The sequence below is a fragment of the Scomber japonicus genome, chromosome 10 (assembly GCF_027409825.1).
Source record: "Scomber japonicus isolate fScoJap1 chromosome 10, fScoJap1.pri, whole genome shotgun sequence".
NCBI classification, from domain to species: domain Eukaryota; kingdom Metazoa; phylum Chordata; class Actinopteri; order Scombriformes; family Scombridae; genus Scomber; species Scomber japonicus.
Window position 1 is genome coordinate 29764050 of NC_070587.1, and position 23792 is coordinate 29787841.

The 23792-nt window shown below is 39.7% G+C and overlaps 1 protein-coding gene across 1 annotated transcript in view; it reads right to left on the reverse strand.

Annotated features, from left to right (window-relative positions):
- Positions 1 to 23792, reverse strand: part of sema6e (sema domain, transmembrane domain (TM), and cytoplasmic domain, (semaphorin) 6E) — a 77763-nt gene that overhangs the window by 20626 nt on the left and 33345 nt on the right. Inside the window, exon 14 of the mRNA XM_053327306.1 lies at positions 11851 to 11928. Within this exon, the coding sequence (XP_053183281.1) occupies positions 11851 to 11928 (78 nt within the window). The remainder of the gene's footprint in view (positions 1 to 11850; positions 11929 to 23792) is intronic.

Sequence of the window (23792 nt, forward strand, 5' to 3'; positions counted from 1 at the left end):
CTTTTGTTTATACCATAAACTATATCTCTCAAAGCTCAAAGCTTTAACCCTCCTGTTGTCCTCGAGTCAAGGAAGGAAGGAAGGAAAGATGGAAGGGAGGAAGAAAGAAGGAAAGGAGGGAAGAAGGAAGGTAGGAAAAGAAAGATGGAAGGGAGGAAGAAAGAAGGAAAGGAGGGAAGAAGGAAGGAAGGAAAGAAGGGAGGAAGGAAGGAAAGAAGGACAGAGGAAAGAAGGAAGGTAGGGGGAGGGAGGAAAGAAGGAGGGAAGGAAATGAAAGAAGGAAGGAGGGAAGGTGGAAGGAAAGAAAGAGAGAAGGAGGAAGGAAGGAAGGGAGGAAGGAAGGAAGGGAGGGAGGAAGGAAGGAAGGAAGGAGGGAAGGAAAGAAGGAAGGAATGAAGGAAGGAGGGAAGGAGGTTAACCTAACAATGATTCAACCCAAAAACAAGCTTGGCTGCAGTATGATATAAAATCGCTGGTGTTCTCATGCCATATGAATACTTTTGTCCAGAAACTACTGAAAACACATAAAAGAGCCATGAAAGATGTGTTTTCATCCACCTGTATTTAAGTGAATTCAATTTACTTGTATTTCAAAAATAACTGAATAGAAACACTGCAGAGGCCAAAAAAATCACAAAAGTTTAGGCGAGGTAGAAAAGTTGTCACATTGAGAGAGATGATACTTAACTATACTCCACCAGAAATGAAAGATGAAGGGATCAGGGATGTTAGATATCTCTTTTACAAAAGAAATCAATATATAAGTACAAAAAGCATTTGACTTAAAAAGCGCTTCAGGGCAAAAAGCTTTCTGAGCTGCAATACAGCGAGTGGCCACTAGGAGGAATTGGCAACAAGGCTGAGCATTGGCGCTGTATTGACTTCTCTCAATACATGCATGTTTGTTGCATGTCACCCTCTTCTTTATCACCATAGCAACTGATAAAAACACCAAGTGGACCACAAGAGACAATCTGGTCGGCGGCAGCAGCAGCAGCGTTCTCATGTCTGCCACTTACTTACTGCCACTCAATTAGCTATGTCAACTTGTCATGTCGTCTGTAATATCTTCAGCAGTCGTGTGTACATGATCAGCATTCTGCTTTAAGTATGAAACAATTACCTGAAACATAACTACTAAACACAATGAGTGACATATTCCTTCATTGTGATTAACACTGTGGTTATAGTTGGTTCCTCTCAGCACATAAAACTAGCAGACGACTGTAAACATGGACGTTTTTGCCCGAGCATGCTCAGTGATGTCTGCCAGATGTGGTGGGACTCTCAGATTGGTAATTCAGTTTTTGAGTTGATAGCAGAGAGGGAATACACGGCCTAATTCAACTGTGTATTTCTGGAAATCCACAGCATGAAGGCATTAATGATTTCAAGCCGTGCCTACATATTTGATAGCAGGATAACGGTTGTTGGTTTTAGTAATACAAATAACCCAAATCTATTTTTTAAAGATCGCCTCCAGACATGTTTTAAGACATTTAAAAATAAATCTAGAATGTGTGTGATATGAATATGCGACTAGTTTTAGTTTCAAAAGTTTAATTACTGAACACAGAATATCTTCTATTTCACTAAAAAGTCAATTCTCAGCGTATGTGACCGATGGCTTCAGGTTTCCACATCACACTTGTTAGAATTGCTTATTGGACGGATGATAGCTTTCAAACTAGCTGTGATGTTACACTTCATGCTCGTGTGTACATGTGCTGCACAGAGAAGCTCTCAGTCTTCAGCAGATTCATGTGGAAACTACTTTCTAACCATCCAGGTGAAGTAACAATAAGAAAAACACATTTCTGAGTGAGAGGCGACTTTAAACTGACTGTGTGCTGGAAGTGAACTAGAGTTTAGTTAACAAGTGGGATGACAGGTCACCTTTACGTTTGAAAGAGCATGCCAGACTTTTTCTGCATTCTCACCATAATTGACCTTCTCTGGCTTTCTTGCACATGAATAAACAGCTGAACACGACCATCGGGCCACAATTCATTTTGTTCTGCTCGACTTTGCAAACACGAGGAACTGCTGGCTGTCAGATATGAACATCTGTCCGCTTTTACCCCCAAAAAAACCCTTTCAGCTTGAGTTCATGTGCTGTAGCTGGTTTGTTAAACTCTTACTCAAATGAGATTTTTGGGTGCCATTAGGATGCCATCTGACTAATAACGGCCTTGTTCTCAAACAAACTGAAATAAATGCGGCCCTTGCACCTGGTTTGATAGTTTTTGGTGTGTGATTATTTTTATCTTGGCATTGATAATTACAGAGCACTTGTGCTTAGTGGCAACACAGATTTTACTCCACAGATCAGACGGAGAAAAAAAAAAAAAAAGTTTTGCTGCATGGCCTTAAATTTTAATGAATGCTGTTGGCTTTACCTCAAATAACACGGCACAAAAATGCATTCAAGGTGAGTATCTGCACAATGAACTGACCTGCAGATGAGTCCATAAACAAGATAAAATGCAGGCACATACTTAGATAGTAGTTGGAAAATACATAAAATCTAGATGGCTATAAATATGTTGGGTTCGACGCTCTTTAACTATAAAACCATCAAAAAAATGAAAATTATGGCTTTAGCTATGTAACGCTTTTCAAAGTCAAGATTTAAAGTGTTTTTTAAAAGATAGAAAATGAAGAAAATGACCAGATCACACACACAACATCACACACAGCTACAATCATGTTACAACTGTAGGGATGATTATAATGATGATGTGGCACCGTGACTAATCGGACCAAGTCGAACTGTGTCCTCTACGATCCGATTCAGTTAATGCAGAGAGAGCTGGGAGTTAAAAGTCATACGTACTGTGATTTTTTAAAATATGATTGATATATACGACTAGACAGGGATGAATCTGATTGACCTGATTCTCCGGATATTTTCAAGAGTTGATACGAGCAAACGGCTTTTATGTGCAAGAGACAAAAAAAAGAGAGAGAGAGGGAGAGAGAAAAAAAAAAGAGGGCTGTGAATCCTCTCTCCTATCCGCTGGATCAGCCACAAATCAGTCATTAAAATTTATGCCACCGCTGAATAAGAAAGGGCTGGAGGAAAAAAAAGAGAGAGACTGATAGTCCATGAAAAGAGTGATGTGAGAGAGGAGACATTGAAAAAGAGACAGAAAGAGAGGAGGAAGTCCCAGGAGGTGTATGACTTTTGAGCCGCCTCATCTCAAACTCTGGTCAGGCTCTTTTCTGAAGCTCGATTCACATCATTTCATCCATTCTTCTCCATCCTTTTTTCTCATCCACCTTCCTTTCTAGTCTTTCAACATCTATTCATCACCTCTTTTCAATGATATATGCATACATAAAAGGTATCATTTAATGCAGGTTTAAAATCCGATGTTACTTCAGAGCCGCAGAGAGATGGCCTAAAGCAGACCTTTTCTTGAAAAGAGAAATCTAAATGAAAAGCAGATGTTCTGTACTTTGGAATCAGACTGATAAAATTCACTCTCCCCTTCCTCCCACTCTTTCTCCTTTCACCCCTTGTTTCCTTTTGTCTGTCTTTCTCTTTTCACCTCCTCTCTTAGATTCCTTCTCTCTCTATTTTCCTCCTTTACTCTTGTTTCTTTTTGTTCTTTCGTCCATCCATACTCCTCTCCGTTTCTGGCAGGGGCCTGATAGTTGAGTCTGGACAGGATATTTTGGCCGAACTCTCTAAAGGTTCTGGTCTATTGATTTCCAGCGTGGCTTGGTCCTGAACGCTAAACACCGGCTCATAAATCAAACCTCAGTGAATTGCTCGGAGCAACTCGCCAGCGTGAGGCCACATCGGCACTTCATCTCTCTCCATCCCGAGCAGGTCTTAATGTACTTGTGACGATGTTCCAGTGACAGCTGCTGACTCCAGACCACAAACCTCACCAAAGGAGCCTCGTCCATAGAGGAAGAGGAGGATATTTAAGAAGCAAGAGGGGTAAGAAATAGAAAAAACCATAACTAAATCTTAGTATCATTTATAAATATTTTTCTATCTTCTTTGGAAAAAAAACATGATTGAAATTCTGGTTAAAAGGCTTAAATAACGACACCTGCAGGGCAGTGAAGAGAAGAGACGGACTTAACCCTCCTGTCGTCCTCCCGGGTCAAATTGACCCCGTCTGTTTTGACTATTCCTTCTTTCCTTCCTTCCTTCCTTTTTCTTTTTTTCCTTTGTTCTTCCCCTCCTTCCCTCTTTCTTTGCGCCCTCTTCCTTCCATACTCCTTTCCTCCCTTCCTTCCTTCCTCCTTACTCTTTTCCTTCCTTCTCTCCTTACTTCCTTCCTCTTTTCCTCCTTACTCCTTTCCTTCATTCTCTCCTTCCTTCCTTCCTTACTCCTTTCCTCCTTACTCTTTTCCTTCCTTCTCTCCTTACTTCCTTCCTCTTTTCCTTCATTCTCTCCTTCCTTCCTACCTTCCTTCCGTCCTTCGATAACAACAGGAGGGTTAAGGCGAGATCTATATCAGTTTAGCATTTAATCTTTTTTTCATGCTGATCTATGATACAGTATATATATGAAAATATGTAAAATAATGCTGCAAGGGAGAATGTCCTCTCTAACCAATCAACAACCAGAATGAAATATTTACATCCTGTCAGCTTCCAAATTTCATCTTTAAATCTCTTCCACTGTGTGAAGTAAAGTGATTCATTCATAGATTCATACAGCAACATATCACACAAGAGATTATAACACATTCACATACATGAGAACATGAATCAAGAAGCAGCAACTTTTTCTTCACTCAGGGGTTCATACTTTTGAAAGTGAATTGTTTTATATGCCATTCAGTGATTATTAAATTAAACAGATTATATTATAAATGATGTTTGTGTGCAGTGTTTTAATATCTTGTTCTTAAATTTAAACACCTCTAAAGGTCTCTGCACAGCATTCATCTGAACAGGAGAGCATATCATAACTTTAACATAAGAAAGTAAAGATAAGTAACCAACTAGTGTGAAATAACATGACTCTGTGGTTGGTGTTCATCCTTTCTTCCCCAATTTTTTAAGTCACCAGCATCCACTGAACCTCACAAACCAAACCCCTCATCTTAATTACAACCTGCACCCTATCCTAAGACTTAATTCTAATGCTTAAATCCATCCCTTCAAGCCACAACAAAATTAAAAAACAACTTTTTCATCTTGCTCACCAGTTTTTTTATGCCTTATTACACACACACATTTTTAATAAACAAAAACACATTTTCTAACAAAATCTCATTACTTTTACTTGCTTGAAAGCAGTGAATCTTTAATGATTATCTCAGTGTGCACCAGGAGGCATAAATAAAAAAGTTCCAACCCAACGATGCTGCCTCTCGCAAATTAAACTCTCTTACTACTCGACATCCTGCTTGTTTTGAAATGATTAAATGACCTCTCACTTCACATTATTTCACATTATTCCATCTCAATAGGAAGTACAGAACCAACTTAACCACTTCATCACTTTATATGCAAAAACCTTTTTGAAAAGTATCACAGAACATAAAAAGCTCCACTCAAAAGGCCAACTTGTGGCATTTCTGGTTAGCTTAGCCTAAAAGGTAAAGGTACTTTATTTGTCACGCATACAGTTGTACAAATTCAGTCTCTGTGTGTGCAGCCGTTGTGCATTGTGTCAGGGGACCAACTCCAGATCCATGTCAGTGCTCTCGTCATTGGTACTAACAGGAGAAATAACCTATCATTAGGGCTGGGCAATATCGATAAAATCATGATATTTTTGAGGAAATACCTCGATATTGATATCACAACAATATTGTAGGGATGACTATTGGTGCTTTCACAAAATATTTAGTAATTCAGATACAATGACAAAGTGGTTAAAGGTAAATAATAGAACAGCTAGAACAGTCTGATATGTTCAGAAAATGACATAATTTTAGTGTAATGCAGCCTTTAAAACCAGGAAAAGACACATCTACCGTATCACAATGTCTAAATTCTAAGACGACATCTACTCTCACAATATCGATATAATATCAATATTTTTGACGAAATACCTCGATATTGATTTTGCAACAAGGAGTGACTATTGGTGCTTTCACAAAATATTTACACAATAAGTTTTTTATAAATAATCATCAGTAATCTGGATATAATAACAAAGAGTGGGTAAAGATAAATAATGAAACAGCTACAACAGTCTGGTAAGCCTTTAAAACCAGGAAAAGACACTTCTGTCGAATCACAATATCATGAAATCCAAATTCTAAGACCATCTAGTCTCATATCACAATCGATATAATATTGTCCAGCTCTTCCTATCATACATGGAAAAAAACCCCATGCAAGCTCGGAGAGAACATGCAAACTCAAAACAGAAAGGCTGTGAGGCAACAGTGCTTACCACCGAGCTGCTGCCCTAGCTTTGCATTAGAAACTGAAAACTGGGAGAAACAGGTAACCTGGCACAGTCCAGAGGTAACAAAATCTGCATACCAGCACCTCTAAAGCTCATGGATCAACACTTTATATTTCATTTGCATAATGCATACAAAAGCTAAAGTGTTAAAACTACAACTTATAGTTTTATTGGGAGGGTTTTGTGCAGGACTATTTCTTGACTGGGTGCAGTGACTTCCTGGAGTTTTGTTATCAGTGTGAGGTTGCCTGAAAAACAGCAGCTGGCCAAGATACAGGTTAACACAAAAATCCTATAAAACCAATACAGTTTATATTAAATAAGCTGTACATATATGAGTGGTATCAATTGTCTAACTCTTAGCAAGGAAGCATATTAGTGTGTTTCCTAAGATGTGGAAGTATTTCTTTTAATTAAAAAACCTGAACTATAAAAGTATAAAACAAACACATTGAATGATTGAATAAAATTACAATAATCCAAATAGTTCTCAACGCTCTCAAATACACAAATAGGAGCAAATATGTTTAAAACCTACATGTAGAGGAAAGAAATCCCACTATCCTCTGTCCGTGTGAGGGCAGAGGAAGTAATGTCTGGGTGGCCAAGCAAAGCATATGCAATAATTCCAGCTCGGCACATTTTCAGCCGTCAAAATAATCTATTGGAAGCCAGTCGACAGTGGAAGTGGGGCTGTATATGTATGTGTGTGTGCGTGTGATGAAGGGGCAAGGTAAGTATGGGATGTCCACACACACACTTTACAACCAATGTACATAAAGGTAAGAGAAAAAAACCCCAGGCAGTCAGGTGATTTAGCAGCAGGTTGTACGTCAACCACACAGGACCGAGCAAGGTCCTTGACTGTCAGGAAGCACATAGAAGGAGAAAATAGTACCTTTAACTGCCTCTACTCCTCCTCCACCACTTCCTTTACCCTTTACTGCATCCATCTATCTGTCTACCTATTCATCTATTCATCTGTCCATCCGACCACCCATCCATCTTTCTTCCCCATTTTCACAGACGGTGCAGTCCACTGCTGTGTGATTGAAACACATGCAGCAGAACATCACTTCTGATTTTATAACACACAGGCTTTAAGAGAGAGTGGGAGATTGGTTCTTGCATTAAAGTTACCAATCACAACCCAAAAGTCAAAAATGAAAGGAATCTTCGTGATTTTTTACTTTAGCAATCAGACCTGCTTAGTAAATACAAATTTCTCTGCTCAGCTTAGAGAAGAAGAAAGAAATTCACCAGTCAGAAAGCTGTTGTTTCTCTGACTACAGGGCCTAAAAAAAAGCATTTTTCAACCAATAAAATTCAATTAAATCTTTTCTTTTTGCTTAAAGCAGTAGCTATTACCCCCCCCCCCCCCCCCCCCCCCCTTGCTTTTTCTTCCCCTTTCATGTCAACCCTATTTTTAGGGATTAAAGCAAGAAAACTGTCCAGGAGGAAATGTTCACAATATATTGAATTAAGTATTATACGAATTTAAAACTGCTCAGGATTGGTGCCTGAGAGCTTTAAACAACCCTGTTACACACTGAGATACAGTATGTCCAGTTTTAACTTCAGCCCACATCACACTGGTCCTCTAACTAATGTGTTCTTATCTATGAAAATGGACACACTCCTTGGCTTGTTGAACCAGTGACCCAACAAACCTCTGCTAGAGGAAAGTACTCTGCTAACACCAATTTACAGGCTACATCACCAATTAGATGTTCAAGCCAAACAGCTTAAAATCTTACTTGCAAATGTAAAAATCTGCTGGTTTGGATCCTAAATGTTGTGGTTCTTTCTCTTCAGTATCACTGCTAACAAAATGATGGAGTTTCTTAGGTTGTAAGTTATAGTTACCAGCATAGATGAAACCATTTATTGAGACAAATGGAAATACAGTTTTACTTGGTGCTGAAGGCTGACTCTGAGATTAGCCATAGCACGCTATTCAGACTGGGCCAAAAGCAAAGATCCTTGAGCCATGATGGGACCAAGAACCAGAAAAGTGGAGCCAAGCTTTGTGTGAGTGACAGTATTGAAGTAGCAAGATCGGTGTAGGTGGGAGTCGTATTTAAAAGGGACCACCGTGTTGTGAGAAAGGCTGTGATTGGTGTGTGACTGATAAGGAATGCTGATTCAATCAGCGGCTGTCAGCTGATTACAGCTCGGGTTCTATGACTTCCGTGTCCTGCGTGAACTAACACAGTGCTTCATTTTGTTTAAATTGTTTTTCGGTGACCTGTTGCCTCAGCTGGGAAAACCAATCAGAGGCCTGAAGTAAAGGAGAATTCCTGATATATGAGTACAGTCCTTTATTTTCTTCTTTTCAGTCGGACTTTTACAGACACAAACAGAAACTCTTCATCTGATATTACAGGTTCAGGGTCAATACCTTATTGCCAAATGGCTCCCTGTCAGTTTACAGAAATTGATAATTGTTTTTAATTTTCTGATTGACTGTCTCCTCTTCCCCCATTGATATCTCACACACACACACACACACACACACACACACACACACACACACACACACACACACACACACACACACACACACACACACACACACACACACACACACACACACACACACACACACACACCCACACCCACACACACACACACACCCACCCACCCACCCTGTGAATAAACAGGATCGATTTAAGTTATAGGTCCCAAAAGAGAGCAGGCGAAGTGGTGTTTTATTAAAAAAACTGTAAGTCAGATATTAATCATGCTGCCGTTGATGCCATGTCTAAATCTAGATTAGTTATCGATTATCAACAGTGCGTTGCCTGAGCAGTGAACGCAGGTCCAGTTGATCTGCACGGCCTTCAACAACTCACTGGAGGAGCGAGAGGTGATATGAAAATTATTGCTTCTGTTTCCTGCTTGGAAACACATTATTGACTAAGTTACAAATCTGTCCGCCGCGACTGTGAGTTCGAGAACTAATCAGAGAATTAATTCTGATTGACCAAACACAACACAACCGGCTGATCTCGCTAATTAGCTCAACTTCATCCAGAGGGGACCAAACAACTGAAACCTCCTGCTGGAGTGTTTGATTAGAAAGCAAATCTGCATACTTTTTGTCCCTTGGTGGTTCATGAATAGAGACTTCTCAGTTAAAAGGGTGAATCAACAATGAATCGCATTGGGGCAGAAAATCACTGATGCACAGTTAATAGGCCTAAATGTTTGAAGTGTGTTTTTACCTCTGGCTACAACTGGATCAGTGATGTTGAAACATGTTTTTTTTTTAAACCACGAGTTGAGAAAGGTCAAATTCATGCTGTGATGTTGGTGGCTCAGGTGTGGCCACATGTGTAACATCTTTAAAATGTCAAAACAGAGAGAAGGGCAGCAACAGTTTTCTATCCTAACACGATTGGATCTCACCAGATCATAATCTCCTGACACACAGTTATTTCCTCATTTCCCACTTTACCCAGTCCAATAGTATCATATGTTCATTCTTATTGGCTCCAACTCTGAAACTCACTGAAACTGAAATATTCAAACCGAAAGACATTATTTTTCTTGGCAGCACCGTTCTATTGATTGAACTCTTATACTAGATGTCTTATGGATCATTTTAAAGACATTTTCCAGGAATCTAGTCTAACACATCTGGTATCTATGAAAACACTGAGATCTCTGCAAGACTTTAACCCTTGTGTCGTCCTCCCGGGTCAAATTGACCCCGTCTTCTTTCCTCCCTTCCTTCCTTCCTTACTTCCTCCACCCTCCTTTCTTCCCTCCTTCTTTCCTTCCTTCCCTCCTTCCTCAGTCTCTCCCTCTGTCCTTCCTTCCTCTGTCCTTCCTTCGTCTGTCCTTCCTTCCCTCTGTCCTTGTTTCGTCCGTCCGTCCGTCCTTCTTTCCGTCCCTCATTTCCTTCCTTCCCTCCTTTCGTCCCTCATTTCCTTCCTTCCTTCCTTCCTTCCTTTGGCCCTCATTTCCTTCCTTCCTTCCTTCCTTCGTCCCTCATTTCCTTCCTTCCCTCCCACCCTCCCACTCTCCCTCCCTCCCTTGACTCGAGGACAACAGGAGGGTTAAGTTCTGTGAGGTTGAGCAATGTTTTCCTGCATGTAATGACTTTAGAATGACAGTCAAGGTTTAAGATGTGTCAAAATATGTATGTCTCGTCAAAAAACTTCACACCTAAATGTCATCATCTCCAACAACAAGTCTAACATAATTACCGCTTCATAAACAATCACCCATCTTTAACTTAGCATGTCTAAAAACTCTTTTTATATCTGCAATCATTCTCATCATGCACCTGAAGCTTACATGGAAATTAGTTTATCGCTCACTTAACAGCTGACAATGACCTTGTGTAATGCAAAAAAAAAAAAAAAAAGAGTATGGCAGTTGCGACTCAGTCAAGTGGAAATGCTGATACTTAGCTGTCAGACACTAATCTGACTTTATGTGAGCTTCGGTACCTTTCACTGGGCATTAAAAAACCCGCCCAACATTTGCTGTTTTGCTGTCAAGTGTGTTGTGTTGTAGCTGCTCCACAGAATGCTTTGATTTTGTAAGACAGGCAGGTGATGAAGTCGCTGTAAAAACACTGTTATTGTTCCCCGTACGTAAACAAATACAATAACAACTGTCCTGAAATAAAACACCAGCGTAATTCTGGTTTGAAAAACATATGTCAATTTAAAAATAAATGTTGAAAAAGGGGAAATGTTTATAGCCCAGATGTGGATTGCTATTCATGGTAAGATTTTTCTCCTAACACTAAAAACATCAAATATAATAATTCTCAGCGCTTCAGAGCACCACATTTAGATGAATAAGTGATTTTCTACCTTTCATGTAGGTTTTTTAGAGGGAAGAAGAACACAGATACACATAATAACAGCAAAGCAGTGAGGATGCTTTTTTGTGCCCTTGTGGTTTAGTCCAATTTAAAAGTGTTAACATTTGAAAATAAATGTAAAAATAACTTTTTTTAATGGATCCAGCATCACATTTCTGCTTTTAATCCATTTTGGGAGAATATATTAGAGGATTATGGCAAAAATGTCTAAGTGGTGTAACCATAAAAAACTTTCTACTACATAATTCAACTTGCTTAAAAACACTAAATTCTCAATAAAACACCATATCAACTAGTTTGACATGATCTTACATTATTCTCTCTCTCTCTCTCTCTCTCTCTAAATGAAGTAATTACTTGTATAAATCCACTTAAATACACTGTAGACGGATAAAATATTTAATATTTATCATTTGTTTGTGGTTACACCATTTGACATTTCCAGGAGCATTCAGTCTTACTTTTGGTTAAGAAATGGTTTTTGAATTATTCATCTTTCCAACCCTTATTTGTCACTGACCCTTTTACCAATTTCAAAGTGATGACATTTAACTCTCCTCAAAAGAAGAGAATAGCCCGACTTTATTACCCACTGTGTGTTAGCGTGTGACTTACTTGAATCCAGGAGAGACTGTGGCACAGCTACCCGACTTGAGCCAAATGCAGTAAGGGTCCCGTGAAGACAAACAGCTCCTGCGATAGAGAGACAAACGGAGAGACAGGAAGGTGATCAGTGATAGAAGGAAGTCTATAGAGAGCAGATAGAGTAAAGATGAGGCTGCATTTCTCCACATTACCACATACTGTGGCATTAACATGAGGGTGAGAAACAAATCTCTAGTGTGAATCATATGTGAAAATGAGTTTCTTCATGAGCTTCAGACAGAGAGGTCAAACACACAAACAAACAAGAGAAGAACTCCCATCACATTATATCATTAAAGTGTGATTAGACTTATTTACCAAGCGTTTCTAATTGACAAAACAAAAGCGGCATCATTGTGAACTTGCAGAATTAATCTTTATATCTTAACTGCGACTCTTCATCCGACTCCTATAATCTTGTTTTTATGCACATAAAGTGATTAGTTGACAGTATCTGCAGCAGCACGGACGTGTGGTATTTAAATACTGCGTAGCTACATCCTTTTTATGACTTAATACATATTGGACATTTTACACTTATTTTTTTTTACAATTCACATTATTGCTTCTGCAAGACTCGATGAAAAAAAAAATGTAATTACCAACATTTGCTAACACAGTTTGCAAACACTGACTAACAAGTATCCCAACACTGCTGCAGTCTTCATAACAGAGATGAATGCAGATGATTATATAAGGAGACAGAGGCAAGATCACAATTAGATTAGTTTTTGATTAGAGATAAGACTGTGGACTTGTTTTGTTTTCGAACTTGAATCGAATGTCTTGAAAGGATTAAAAACTCTTTTACAGGCTTTAAAGTGCCAATCCAATAATTGTTTTGACCATATAAATTTAAAACAACAACATTTACTCCCATATAATTGAAGAGTTTAACTTGTAGATGAAAAATCAGCATTTTCTCAATTGAATATAATCAGGGGAAAAAAGTCGGTCTTTTGTGTCTAGAAAGTAAATACTGAAGTAAACAAACTTTCATCAGCCTGAGAAAACAGAAGAATAAACTTAACTAAATCCGCTTTTTAAAGTTATTAAATTATGTGAACTCTCTTTATCATGCAATATCAATTTATTGTGGTCTTAATCTCTAGTCTAGTCTCTAGTGTCGGAAAATGATCCAACAAATTGCAGCCATTACCTCTGTTTGAGAAGCATTTGATTAAACCTTAATCCTGAGTTGTTTCAGTAAATTACTGAGCCATTTTATTATAAATAAATATATATATGTGCATGTTAGTACTTTTTGATGAGATGAATGTCACAGATATGGACGTTGGTTTTGGTCTTTTCATGGTATTTAATGATGATAACTAACAGAGAATAACTCCGACTAGTCTGATCCTCTCTAAGATCTGTCAATCAGTGAATTGTAGCAGCTTCCAATCTTCTGTTTCACCGATAGACTGTATAAAAGAAATGGACGTAACATCCGTGACGTCACAGATTCTACTTATATGGGCATGAGATGGAGTCATGGGCGGAGCGGGGAGGTTGCTATGGTTGCGAGGGCTGGATCTCGAGGACATTGGGCAATCAACCTGTCAATCAGGACGTAGCCACGCCCTAATGCATACCCTGCTTTATCGTCACATATAAAATCAGGGAGGCCAAAATTTCACAAATGAACATCATACTGCATTGAAGAAGGCTTTAAACTAGCGATTGAGATCATAAACACATTTTGAAAACGTTTACTGAGGTTAGAAATCAAGTGAGAAGTTGATGAATTGAGACGGAAGTCCTTTTGACACCACAACGGTCGCCCCCTGGTGGCCTTTTGATAGAATGCAGTTCTAAGTTACTTCCACGTTGGCCTCATTTCAGAGGACTGGAACTCCCCACCTGGTTTTGACTCCTGACCAAAGTCTTTAAATATGGACTGCACCTTTAAGTGAGAACTACTAAAGCCATCATAGTGCTGTCAACATGCTGATACACTGTAAATGACCTTTCTTTGAGTTTATGCACCAGTCTCATGTTAGCAGTGAGCAGACGAGTCGATCACCTGCTCCTATTAACTGTACTTGAGACTATTTACTTCCTCCTTTTAAGGAAGTCAGCATCAACCACCATCTACCATCACAAGTCACCTTCCTTCCCTACAGTTTAAATTCCCAGCTGATTCACAACTGTCGGTACTTTGAGACTCAGTAAATGTCTGTTTTGTTGATTAAACTTCTCCACTGATCTGCTGTCAGTGTCTCTGCCTCATGTTGGATTTAAAGTCTGTGGTTTTAAATCCTTTCACTCTGAAATGAGTTGCGTGATCCTTGTGGCCTTTATCCTAAGACTGTACAGCTGCAAAACAACACTGGTGTCAGACAGAGAATTAAGATGAGTTTTTTCGTATGTTTTCCAGGTCAGCGCTATTCACCCGGCACCGACATAATGAGCATAAAACACACAGGACACAAAGAAAGACTACAAGTATTTACCTGCGGTCGTACTACAGTTACATAAGAGTTTTAGCTCGGTTTTTCAGATATCACCATCGGAAATAAAAGCAAACAAACAAAATCGTCTGCGGATTGCTGGCAGTACAGCTGGGTGCAGCTCGGTGTCAAACAAAACCCCTTTATGGCAGTCAAGGAACAAGTTTTATGGAGTTTTAATGAGGACCCCTGTGATCTGTTTTAAATATGTAAAATTATTTACTGTCTAAACTGGGTGAGCAGGTGTTACATCACCTTCACCCTCAGTCTGTAAACATTAGAGAGAAATCCCACTGAGAGCAGATCAGCGTGTCATTCTTACAGTACACAGAGAAATCAAGAGGAACTATTCGTCGTCCTACGTCTGCAGTTAGAGAACTGTATTTAAATGCACACGTTTGTCTATGTGTCAAAGTATCAACCACACACTCCAGAGGTAAGTATTTATGAATAAACTTACAGCAGGCAAGATCTCTCTATTTTATTTTAACATAGTTTTCTTCTGCCAATTGTTATTTTATGGAAATAAGAAAAACACCCACCAAGTCCTCAACTGTGAGCTACTGACATATGTAACCAATCCAGACTGACTTCCTGGGGCGCACAAGTCGACCAAAATGACACAATACGCTCCTCTACTGGCAGAACGTAATTTGTCGGCGTCTTCCAAAACTGTGATTTCTGTGTCAAAGTCTGACACTTTGTCTACCCGCCCCGTTACACTACGATCTCCCAAACTCATGCTCAGTTTGAGGCTCTCTAATAACGTCTACAACAACATCTTCCTTTGCTCCTGACGGACGAGTCATGATTCACAACACCTTGCCTAGTAAACACTAGCATGCAGGAAGTTGTTTTGGACCTTTTCACAAATGAACAGCGCTGTCAGTTTTCTTGGGAAGACAAGAATGATAATAATAGTCATGATTTGTAATAATAATAATAATGATGTAAAAGTCATTCAGTGGTGAAGCTCAGATACTTTCTGACTGTCAAAAAGGTGATGATTCAACTTGTGGCTTGATCTATGAGTTTCTTGGTTGATTCACTCTTTAACCCTCCTGTTGTCCTCGAGTCAAGGAAGGAAGGGAGGAAAAAGGAAGGAAAGGAGGGAAGAAGGAAAGGAAGGAGGAAGGAAAGGAAGGAAGGAAGGAAGGAAGGAGGCAAGGAAAGGAAAGGGAAGAAGGGAGGAAGAAGGAAAGGAAGGAGGAAGGAGGCAAGGAAAGAAGGAGGGAGGGAAGGAAAAAAGGGGGATGAGGAAGGAAAGAAGGAAGGGAGGAAAGAGAGAGGGAGGAAAGAAAGAGAAGGAGGGAGGGAGGGAGGAAGGACAGACGGAAGGAAGGGAGGAAAGAAGAAACAGTCAAAACCGACGGGGTCAATTTGACCCGGGAGGACGACACAAAGGTTAAAAGGCGCAATTACAACGACTCAAGACCCAAGCACATCAGAGACGCACCAGATCTACCAAGAAACTGGAGACAAAAAAGTGAAGGGATCAAGTCAGGTCGTGTCAAAAGGCGAAAGTTACTTGTGTTAAGGTAAAAGCTTTTCGAGGCTTTTTCCAAGTCTGTGAAGTTCAGTCTAAAAGTTGTCAGACTTTGCGATTTGAAAGTCTGTGAAATTCAGAAAAACTCTGTCATGTGTTACAACAATCAATCAAAAACTACTGTGAGCTACACCACACTGGGTTTTTACTGCTGGACTATTGTGCTGAATAAAAACTTATGAACTGTTTTTTTTCCCTCTCTAAAAGCATTGTAGACTGGCTGAAAGACCCTAAAATGACTCTCACTGCTGTGTGTGGCTGCCAAAATTATTCATACAATAGCCATAAAGGTATATATGCATCTCTCTCTCTGCAGTCGGCCTCTCTTTTCCTTGACTAAAGCACTTTGGGGGGGCAGTCAGGTCTAGGTGTGGTTTTGGTAAGAGATCCAAAGTGAAGTCATTTCATCTTTGTTTGACGTTTTTCCTCATATGTGGAGTTTATATACGACATGTTTATGCGTTTCCCTCATCATTCTTCAAACCTGCAGACTTCTAATCCGCCATCTTGCTCGTATTTTGTCATGCTATGATGAACACATGGCTGTGTATATGTTCGACTGCGGCCGCACTGTGTAAGGAAGATCCATTAGCTTCTGAGGGGAGCTGAGATTTATCCAGCTTCTGGAGGCCCAGGCTCATAATTTCCAGTTGTCATTTATAGCAAACATCGGGAGAAAAACACAACACTGACTGGAGGGAGTGGAGATGTTTAAACTCATGCTGGTGAAACAACTAAACACAAAGTTGCTATTTTAAGAAATTAGAAATGAATATCACAGCTTTGATTGAGGCAGATGTTTGTTGTTATGCTACATTTGCTGTAAAGAGATTTATCATCAATCTTTTAGTTATTCACACACAAATGAGAAAGTGTCTTTGTGTTTATGAGAAACTGGATCTTATTTTCATACTGGTGGCCATCATTTCTATATATTAATATTCAAACTGTCCATCACAGTTTAGTTCAGTGTGCACATATTGCCTGCACAATGAGAGATGATTTAGCTTCAGTATTACATCCAAATAAAGAGATTAATAGAATCTGGTGTTGCTTAAAACTTAAGTGATCATCGTGACTGGTAGTGTTTCTTGTCGTGTCGACGATGTGATTGATGGTGTGTAATCTTAAAATGAGAAAGAATGGCTTAATAAAGTAGGTGACAGTCAAAATAATATAAATTAATGTATCCTAGACATGTTATGCATCTGAAACTGTTCATGTGAGGAAGAAAAAGAGTTGAAAATCCCTGGCTCTACAGATTTTCAGGGTTTGGGGGCCTCTTCTACCCTTTTATTGTATTTTTTTTTTTTATTAAAACTCTGTTTAAAAAAAAAGAACATTTTCTGAAACCTAATATTGGCAGAAGGGCCTCCAGTAAAAAAAAAAGAAACCTGACGATGCAGGATACAGGTAGGGAGCAGGGGAGAGGGAGAGGGAGAGGGAGAGGGAGAGGGAGAGGGAGAGGGAGAGGGAGAGGGAGAGGGAGAGAGAGAGAGAGAGAGAGAGAGAGAGAGAGAGAGAGAGAGAGAGAGAGAGAGAGAGAGAGAGAGAGAGAGAGAGAGAGAGAGAGAGAGAGAGAGAGAGGATATGGTGGCTGAAACCTGACCTCCTGGCCAGTGCTGATGAAGCTTACGGGGCCCCTAATCCCAGGATGAGGTGTGCTGTAGTTCTAGTCTCTAGAAAAGGTTCTGGGGATGTAGAAGCCTGTATGTTTACATAAGACAGAACCTATCCTTTTAATTCCTGTTTCTTCTTTTTCTCCTCTCTCTCCTCCAGCTTCAAAAAAAAAAAAAAAGAAAAAAGATGGCGGCCACTACTGCTGGCTGTTGGCCAATACAGCTGGATTCAATTTATGAGTAAACGATGTTCTCCAGGTCTTTGCAATGAGGGGTTAGCATGCTATGGGTGTATATATATTCCCTGGTGGAGCTGAAGAGAAATCCTTCCTCTGGTTAAAGGGGTTGGAGGACATTTAGAAAAGGTAGGAAGATGCATGGGGCCAAGCGTTCCTCACAGACCCAAAAATAGAATCAGAAGCTGGGGAGTAAGTACGTTAGCTGGAAAACATTGCCTGCAAACAAAAGGATGGATGTATAATGAGAATTGGATACAGTGTTGGAGGCGGGACTCCGCTCAGTCCTATGAAAGTTGGGTGCAGTGGTGCATGAAGCCAGAAAAGCCACTTCCTGCTGTAAAGGAATACTCAGATGAAAACATATTGTGCATGCTTTATTTGCCCAATGAGTCTATGGAGCATGCTCAGTAGAAACTTCCTGTTTATCTAAATAACTTGAATGGAGATAAAACTTGGACTTAAGAGATCGAATTCTAGTAATGAGTCATTTTGCAGGAGTTGAAGCACTCAAACAAATGTGTCCACTGGTTTACAGACATCTCTTTCACCATGTAAAAACTATGGGGAAAAGTCTTTCTAAGCCCAATAGCATCATGTGATGTAATTACACAGTTTGGCCCACTATGTCAAATTGCTTTCAAAGCTGAGCACTCTTCCTGGGGGCTTTCTGTTTGCTCATAAACTTGCTTTTAAAAGTCATTTCAGCCTCTTGACAACAGTTCTTTTCAGGGTTGACTTTGTACCATTTACAGATTTAATACACAACAGTGGTGTTAAATTGATGATTACACAACTGTTTTTTTAAGGCTGCAACTAATCATTATTTTCATAATAGACTTGTTACTTTTAAAGGTTTTTTCCCCCCTCAAGATATTTAGAATGAACTCTGAAATGTCACAAATTCTCCATAATGACATCTTTAAAATGTTGATCTCTCCAACCAAACAGGTCTAAACTGAAGGGTAATAATACATTTACAGTTATTGTGTTTACATGCACTTAAGTTACCAGCTTACAGTCGACTTTTGCAGTGACTTAAACATATAAACAATGAACCTGGTTTTACCTCCAAACACAGAGGTTTGATCTTTGTGACTCTGTGTTTCACCAAGTTTCCAAATTAACAGCAGTTTTCTTGATGAGTACCATATTATGATGAAGCAAGTGTCATAATAAACTAAAATGATCCGTTAAGCCATTGATGATGTGTAATCTTAAACTGAGTGAGAAATGTTTAATAAAGTAGGTGACAGTCAATAAAATATAAATTCATCTTTAGACATGTTGTTCACCTGAAACTAGGGGTTTAAAAATCCCTGGCTCTACAGAGTGTCAGTGTTTGGGGGCCTCTTCTGCCCTTTTATTGTATTTTTTTTATTAAAACTCTCACTTCTTACATTTCCTCATGGCCATTCAAAAAATAACATTTTCTGAAACCTAATATTGGCAGAAGGGCCTCCAGTAAAAAAAAAAAAAAGAAGAAACCTGACGATGCAGGATACAGGTAGGGAGCAGCAGGAGATAAACAAGCCAAGAGTGAGAGACATGCAAAAACTGAGAAAATGGAGACAGACAACAGAGTAAATCTCATTTGGAGGGAGACGGATTCATTGGTGTGGCAAAGGAGGATATGGCGGCTGAAACCTGACCTCCTGGCCAGTGCTGATGAGGCTTACGGGGCCCCTAATCCCAGGATGAGGTGTGCTGTAGTCCTAGTCTCTAGAAAAGGTTCTGGGGATGTAGAAGCCTGTAAGCTTAGGTAAGACAGACCCTAACCATTTTCTCCTATTCCTCCTTTTTCTCCTCTCTCTCCTCCAGCTTCAGAAAAAAAAGAAGAGCGATGGCGGCCACTACTGCTGGCTGTTGGCCAATCAGCTGGATCCAATTTATGACTAAACAATGTTGAGAGCTTCTCCAGGCCTCTGCAATGAGGGGTTAGCATGCTATGGGTGTATATATATTCCCTGGTGGCGCTGAAGAGAAATCCTTCCTCTGGTTGCGGGGTTGGAGGACATTTAGAAAAGGGGGGAGATGCATGGGGCCAAGCGTTCCTCACAGACCCAAAAATAGAATCAGAAGCTGGGGAGTAAGTACGTTAGCTGGAGGTAAAACATCGCCTGCAAACAAAAGGCTGTAGACAAAGAGAGATGGTTGAAGGCTCTGCTGCTCTCTGCTCATAAACTTGCTTTAAAAGCAATTTCAACCTCTTGACAGCAGTTCTTTAGAAGGTTTATTTTGCACCATTTACATAATTTACACACAACAGTGGTGTCAAGTTGATGATTACACGTAATTGTTTGTAGGCCTTTAACTAATGATTATTTTCATAATCTTTTAATTACTTTAAAGGGTTGTTTTCTAAAGTCATTGGTTAAGAATTTTACTTTACTGTGTCCAACCAACAGTAGAAAACCAAAGGGTGTTAAATTAACAGTAAATATTTTCACATGGACAATAAGTTACCAGCTTACATTTGGCTTTTGCAGCGACAATTTCATGTAAATGAGCACTACTCTCCCTACTCAGTAAAATATTAAAGAACCATGACTTTCTCAGCTTCTCCTCTCCAGCAGTTTCTTGGAGTAAATACTGGGAAAGGTGGTTAGATGTATCCTTGTTTTCAACGTAATTTCATCCAAGGTCCAGCTGAAACTTAACCGCAACATAAAGTAGCCTCCAGACCCCTAAATAAGTGCGTTACCACCTCTGATTATTTTCCCATTTATCTGTTGGACCGAATACCATCGAACCTCCCATAAACCATGTTGTCTGCATTTAACCTCGCACTCCAACACATCATCAATTCCTTTCTCACAATGGGAGAATGGGTTCCTCTACTATATTTAAGCAAGCTGGCTGGTTTTTACTCCTACCCTTCCTATCAAAAACACTTGAGCCCACAATCTACAAAACCAAGTGCGTGAATCCCTTTCTGAGAACAAACTGTTGGGTCCAAATCAGTGTGGCTTTAAGCGGGGTCACTCTACGAAGACTGCTCTCCTGTTGGTAATAAAGGAACGCAACCTTCAGCTTAACCTTCCTAAGACTGAGCTCCTCGTCATCCCAGCCACCAGTCAGTCACTCCATACAAAAAAAAACAACAGATCAATATCCAGCTCAAATCTGTCCCAACTCATGCCCACCAGGTCTATACCAGAAATTTCTGGGTGTCTTGATTGATGACCAGCTAACCTTTAAGGTTCATGGTGATGATTGCTCGGTCGTGTCGGTTTTCCTTGTACAACATCAGGAAGATTAGACCCTGACTGTCTGAGCTTGCAGCACAACTTCTGGTACAAGCTCTTTTATTAACACGTATTAAGTATTGGAACTCGTTACTGGCTTCTGCAGATGATCCAGAACAAAGTGGCACATCTGATCTTCAACTACCCCAAAACAGATAAGTCACTCCCCGCAACAAAAATGGCTCCTGCCTACCTGGACTCCCCCATTCAGATCAACACTCCCTTGCGCTCACTACACTCTACCAATGAAAAAGGCACCTGGTAGGGCTGGGGAATAATAATCGAAACCGACATTTAGAAACTCTAATCGACCTAATCTTGCTCATGTCAATTAATCGTGGTGTTCACTGTTGCCATGACAGCAAAGGTTGCATATCTTTAAGGAATTTGAAAACTTGTCTCCAGTGATCATTTTAACCTTTGTGTCGTCCTCCCGGGTCAAATTGAACCCGTCTGTTTTAACTGTTCCTTCTTTCCTCCCTTCCTTCCTTTCATCTGTCCTCCTTCCTTCCTTCCTTCCTTCTCTCTTTCTTTCCTCCCCCCAAACTTCCTCCCTTCCTTCCTCTTTTCCTTTCTCCCTCTCTCGGCCCTCCTTTCTTTCCTTCTTTCCTTACTTTCTTCCCTCCTTCCCCCCTCCTTTCCTTCCCTCCTTCCATCCTCCCTCCATCCCTTCTTCCTACCTTCCTTCCTTGACTCGATGACAACAGGAGGGTTAACCCAAACCATGATCTTCACATAGTTGTAATCAAGTAAACTAGACATTAACCACAGCGTCACACCTTAAAACATCTTTATTTTCACTCCCTAAAGATCCTCATGTGTGAGGGCAGCAGTGGAAAATACTAAACTAAAGAAATTGTGAAAATACATAATTGTTCATCAAGGGTGGAGATAATCATTCATTAATCGTAATCAAGGTTAAAAGTTCAATTAATCATGATTTTGATTTTTGCCATAATCGCCTAGCCCTAGCACCTGGCACCACCAACACAACAAGGCCTTAAATTGCAAACCAGACTCTTCTCTTCTGTAGTTCCCCAGTGAAGGAACCAAGACCCAATCAATCCTCAGAGTCTCTCTCAATCTTTAAGAAAGAGCGAAAAGAAGAATTGTGCATTCTCTCTACAGATCCTGTCCTCCAACAATCAAACCAGCCATCAAACCTCCAACACAACTGTACACAAATGTGTTGAATCCATTTCCGTCCTCATAAAACATTTGCCAAACAGATTTTTTGAAAGTATTTTATTTATATTCATGATGACTAAGCTTTCTTCTGCTCTGCCTTTGCTGGTGCACAGATGTGTTTCTCTGTGTATTACAGTCACCTTTAGATGAGTGGGATAGTGTGATACTATTGAAATGACTGTATTGTGTCGATGTGTGCATATGTGTGCATGTGCTTCATCTTGTACAATGCACACAGAAATGGGAACCCAATCTTAAAAATCTTGCTCCATAGCTGCACTAGAGGTTTAAAACTCTACAGGGAACCTTTAAGATAAATATATTGTGCTTCCAAAATTTGTTGGGCTTGGAGTTAGGGAGAAATGTGACCTGGTTTATTGCAAAAATACTGAATGATATAAACAAAAAAAGTAGCTAACTTTCACATTTGAGAACAAGGAACAATAATTGTGAGTACTCCATTACTTAAAAAACCTTCTTATTCCAATTTCAGCCTTAGCCAGGTAGCAGTTAGCATCATCTATCATGCCAACTATAAACCCCTGGGATATAAAACTATAATTCTCAAAATTGCACACTTAAATACCTCTTATTAAAGTTGTATTAAAAACATGGGATCACTTACATTTAAACATGAATGTCAGGCAGGAATCAGATCAGAATCCGCCAATAAAAATGTTCAACCTTGCTTGTAACCACAGCGTTTCTTATGCGGCAGGCACACCATACATCCCCACTGCAACGCTTCGTCTTACTCTCACTGACCTGCCAACACCACAAATAACCTCAGAGTGGTTTTTTTTGGGGGGGGGAGTGGGCCCCAACCAACTCTGTGAACCAGGCAGATAACAGCATAACATCTGCTATTTGGCATGTGCCTTTGTCCAAAAGCCTCTAACAGTGTCGTGAGAGGACACATTTCTTAAATTGGTGGCTGCAGTGGAAAATGATTCTACCGAAAACGGAGTAAACCTGATAGTGAAACTCTTAAACTATGTCGTGTTTCTGGGCTGTCTCACTCTTCAAGGTTTCTCTTTCAATATTTGAATTGTGTTTTTGTGACTTTTGACAATTTGTCTGCATATTTAAAATGTTTTTTAAAGATTCATTTATTTTCAACTGTATAATTTTTTACCTATTTCCTTCTAAAGGCTGCAAGAAAATCTACTTGAAGTTTTGATTTCTTTCAATTGTGACAATGTCTTTAGACTCTTTATTATACTGAATAAAACTCCATTTGCTCCATTTTTCTAGGTTTTGATTGGATTTGAATTAAATTTCCGATCTTGAAATAGAAGACTAGTGTTTGCCATGCTTAGGACAGTAACCTATTATTTTAACTAATATATATATATATTGATTTTTCTAACAATAATTTCATTGTATTGTCAGAAAATAGAGAAGATCTCGAGTTCACAGAGCCCATATTGACATCTTTAAATTGCCATGCTACCAGCAGTCCCAAAGTCCTAAAGTTTTAAATAAATCCATTTTATCTCTCCTTCTTTTTTTGGAGGCTTATCTGAGTTCAGGGTGCGGTGGCAGCAAGCAAAGTAAGTATTCCTCCAGCGTACTGTGGGTTTGCCTGAGGTCTCCGACATCCAGGAGACATCATGATCAGA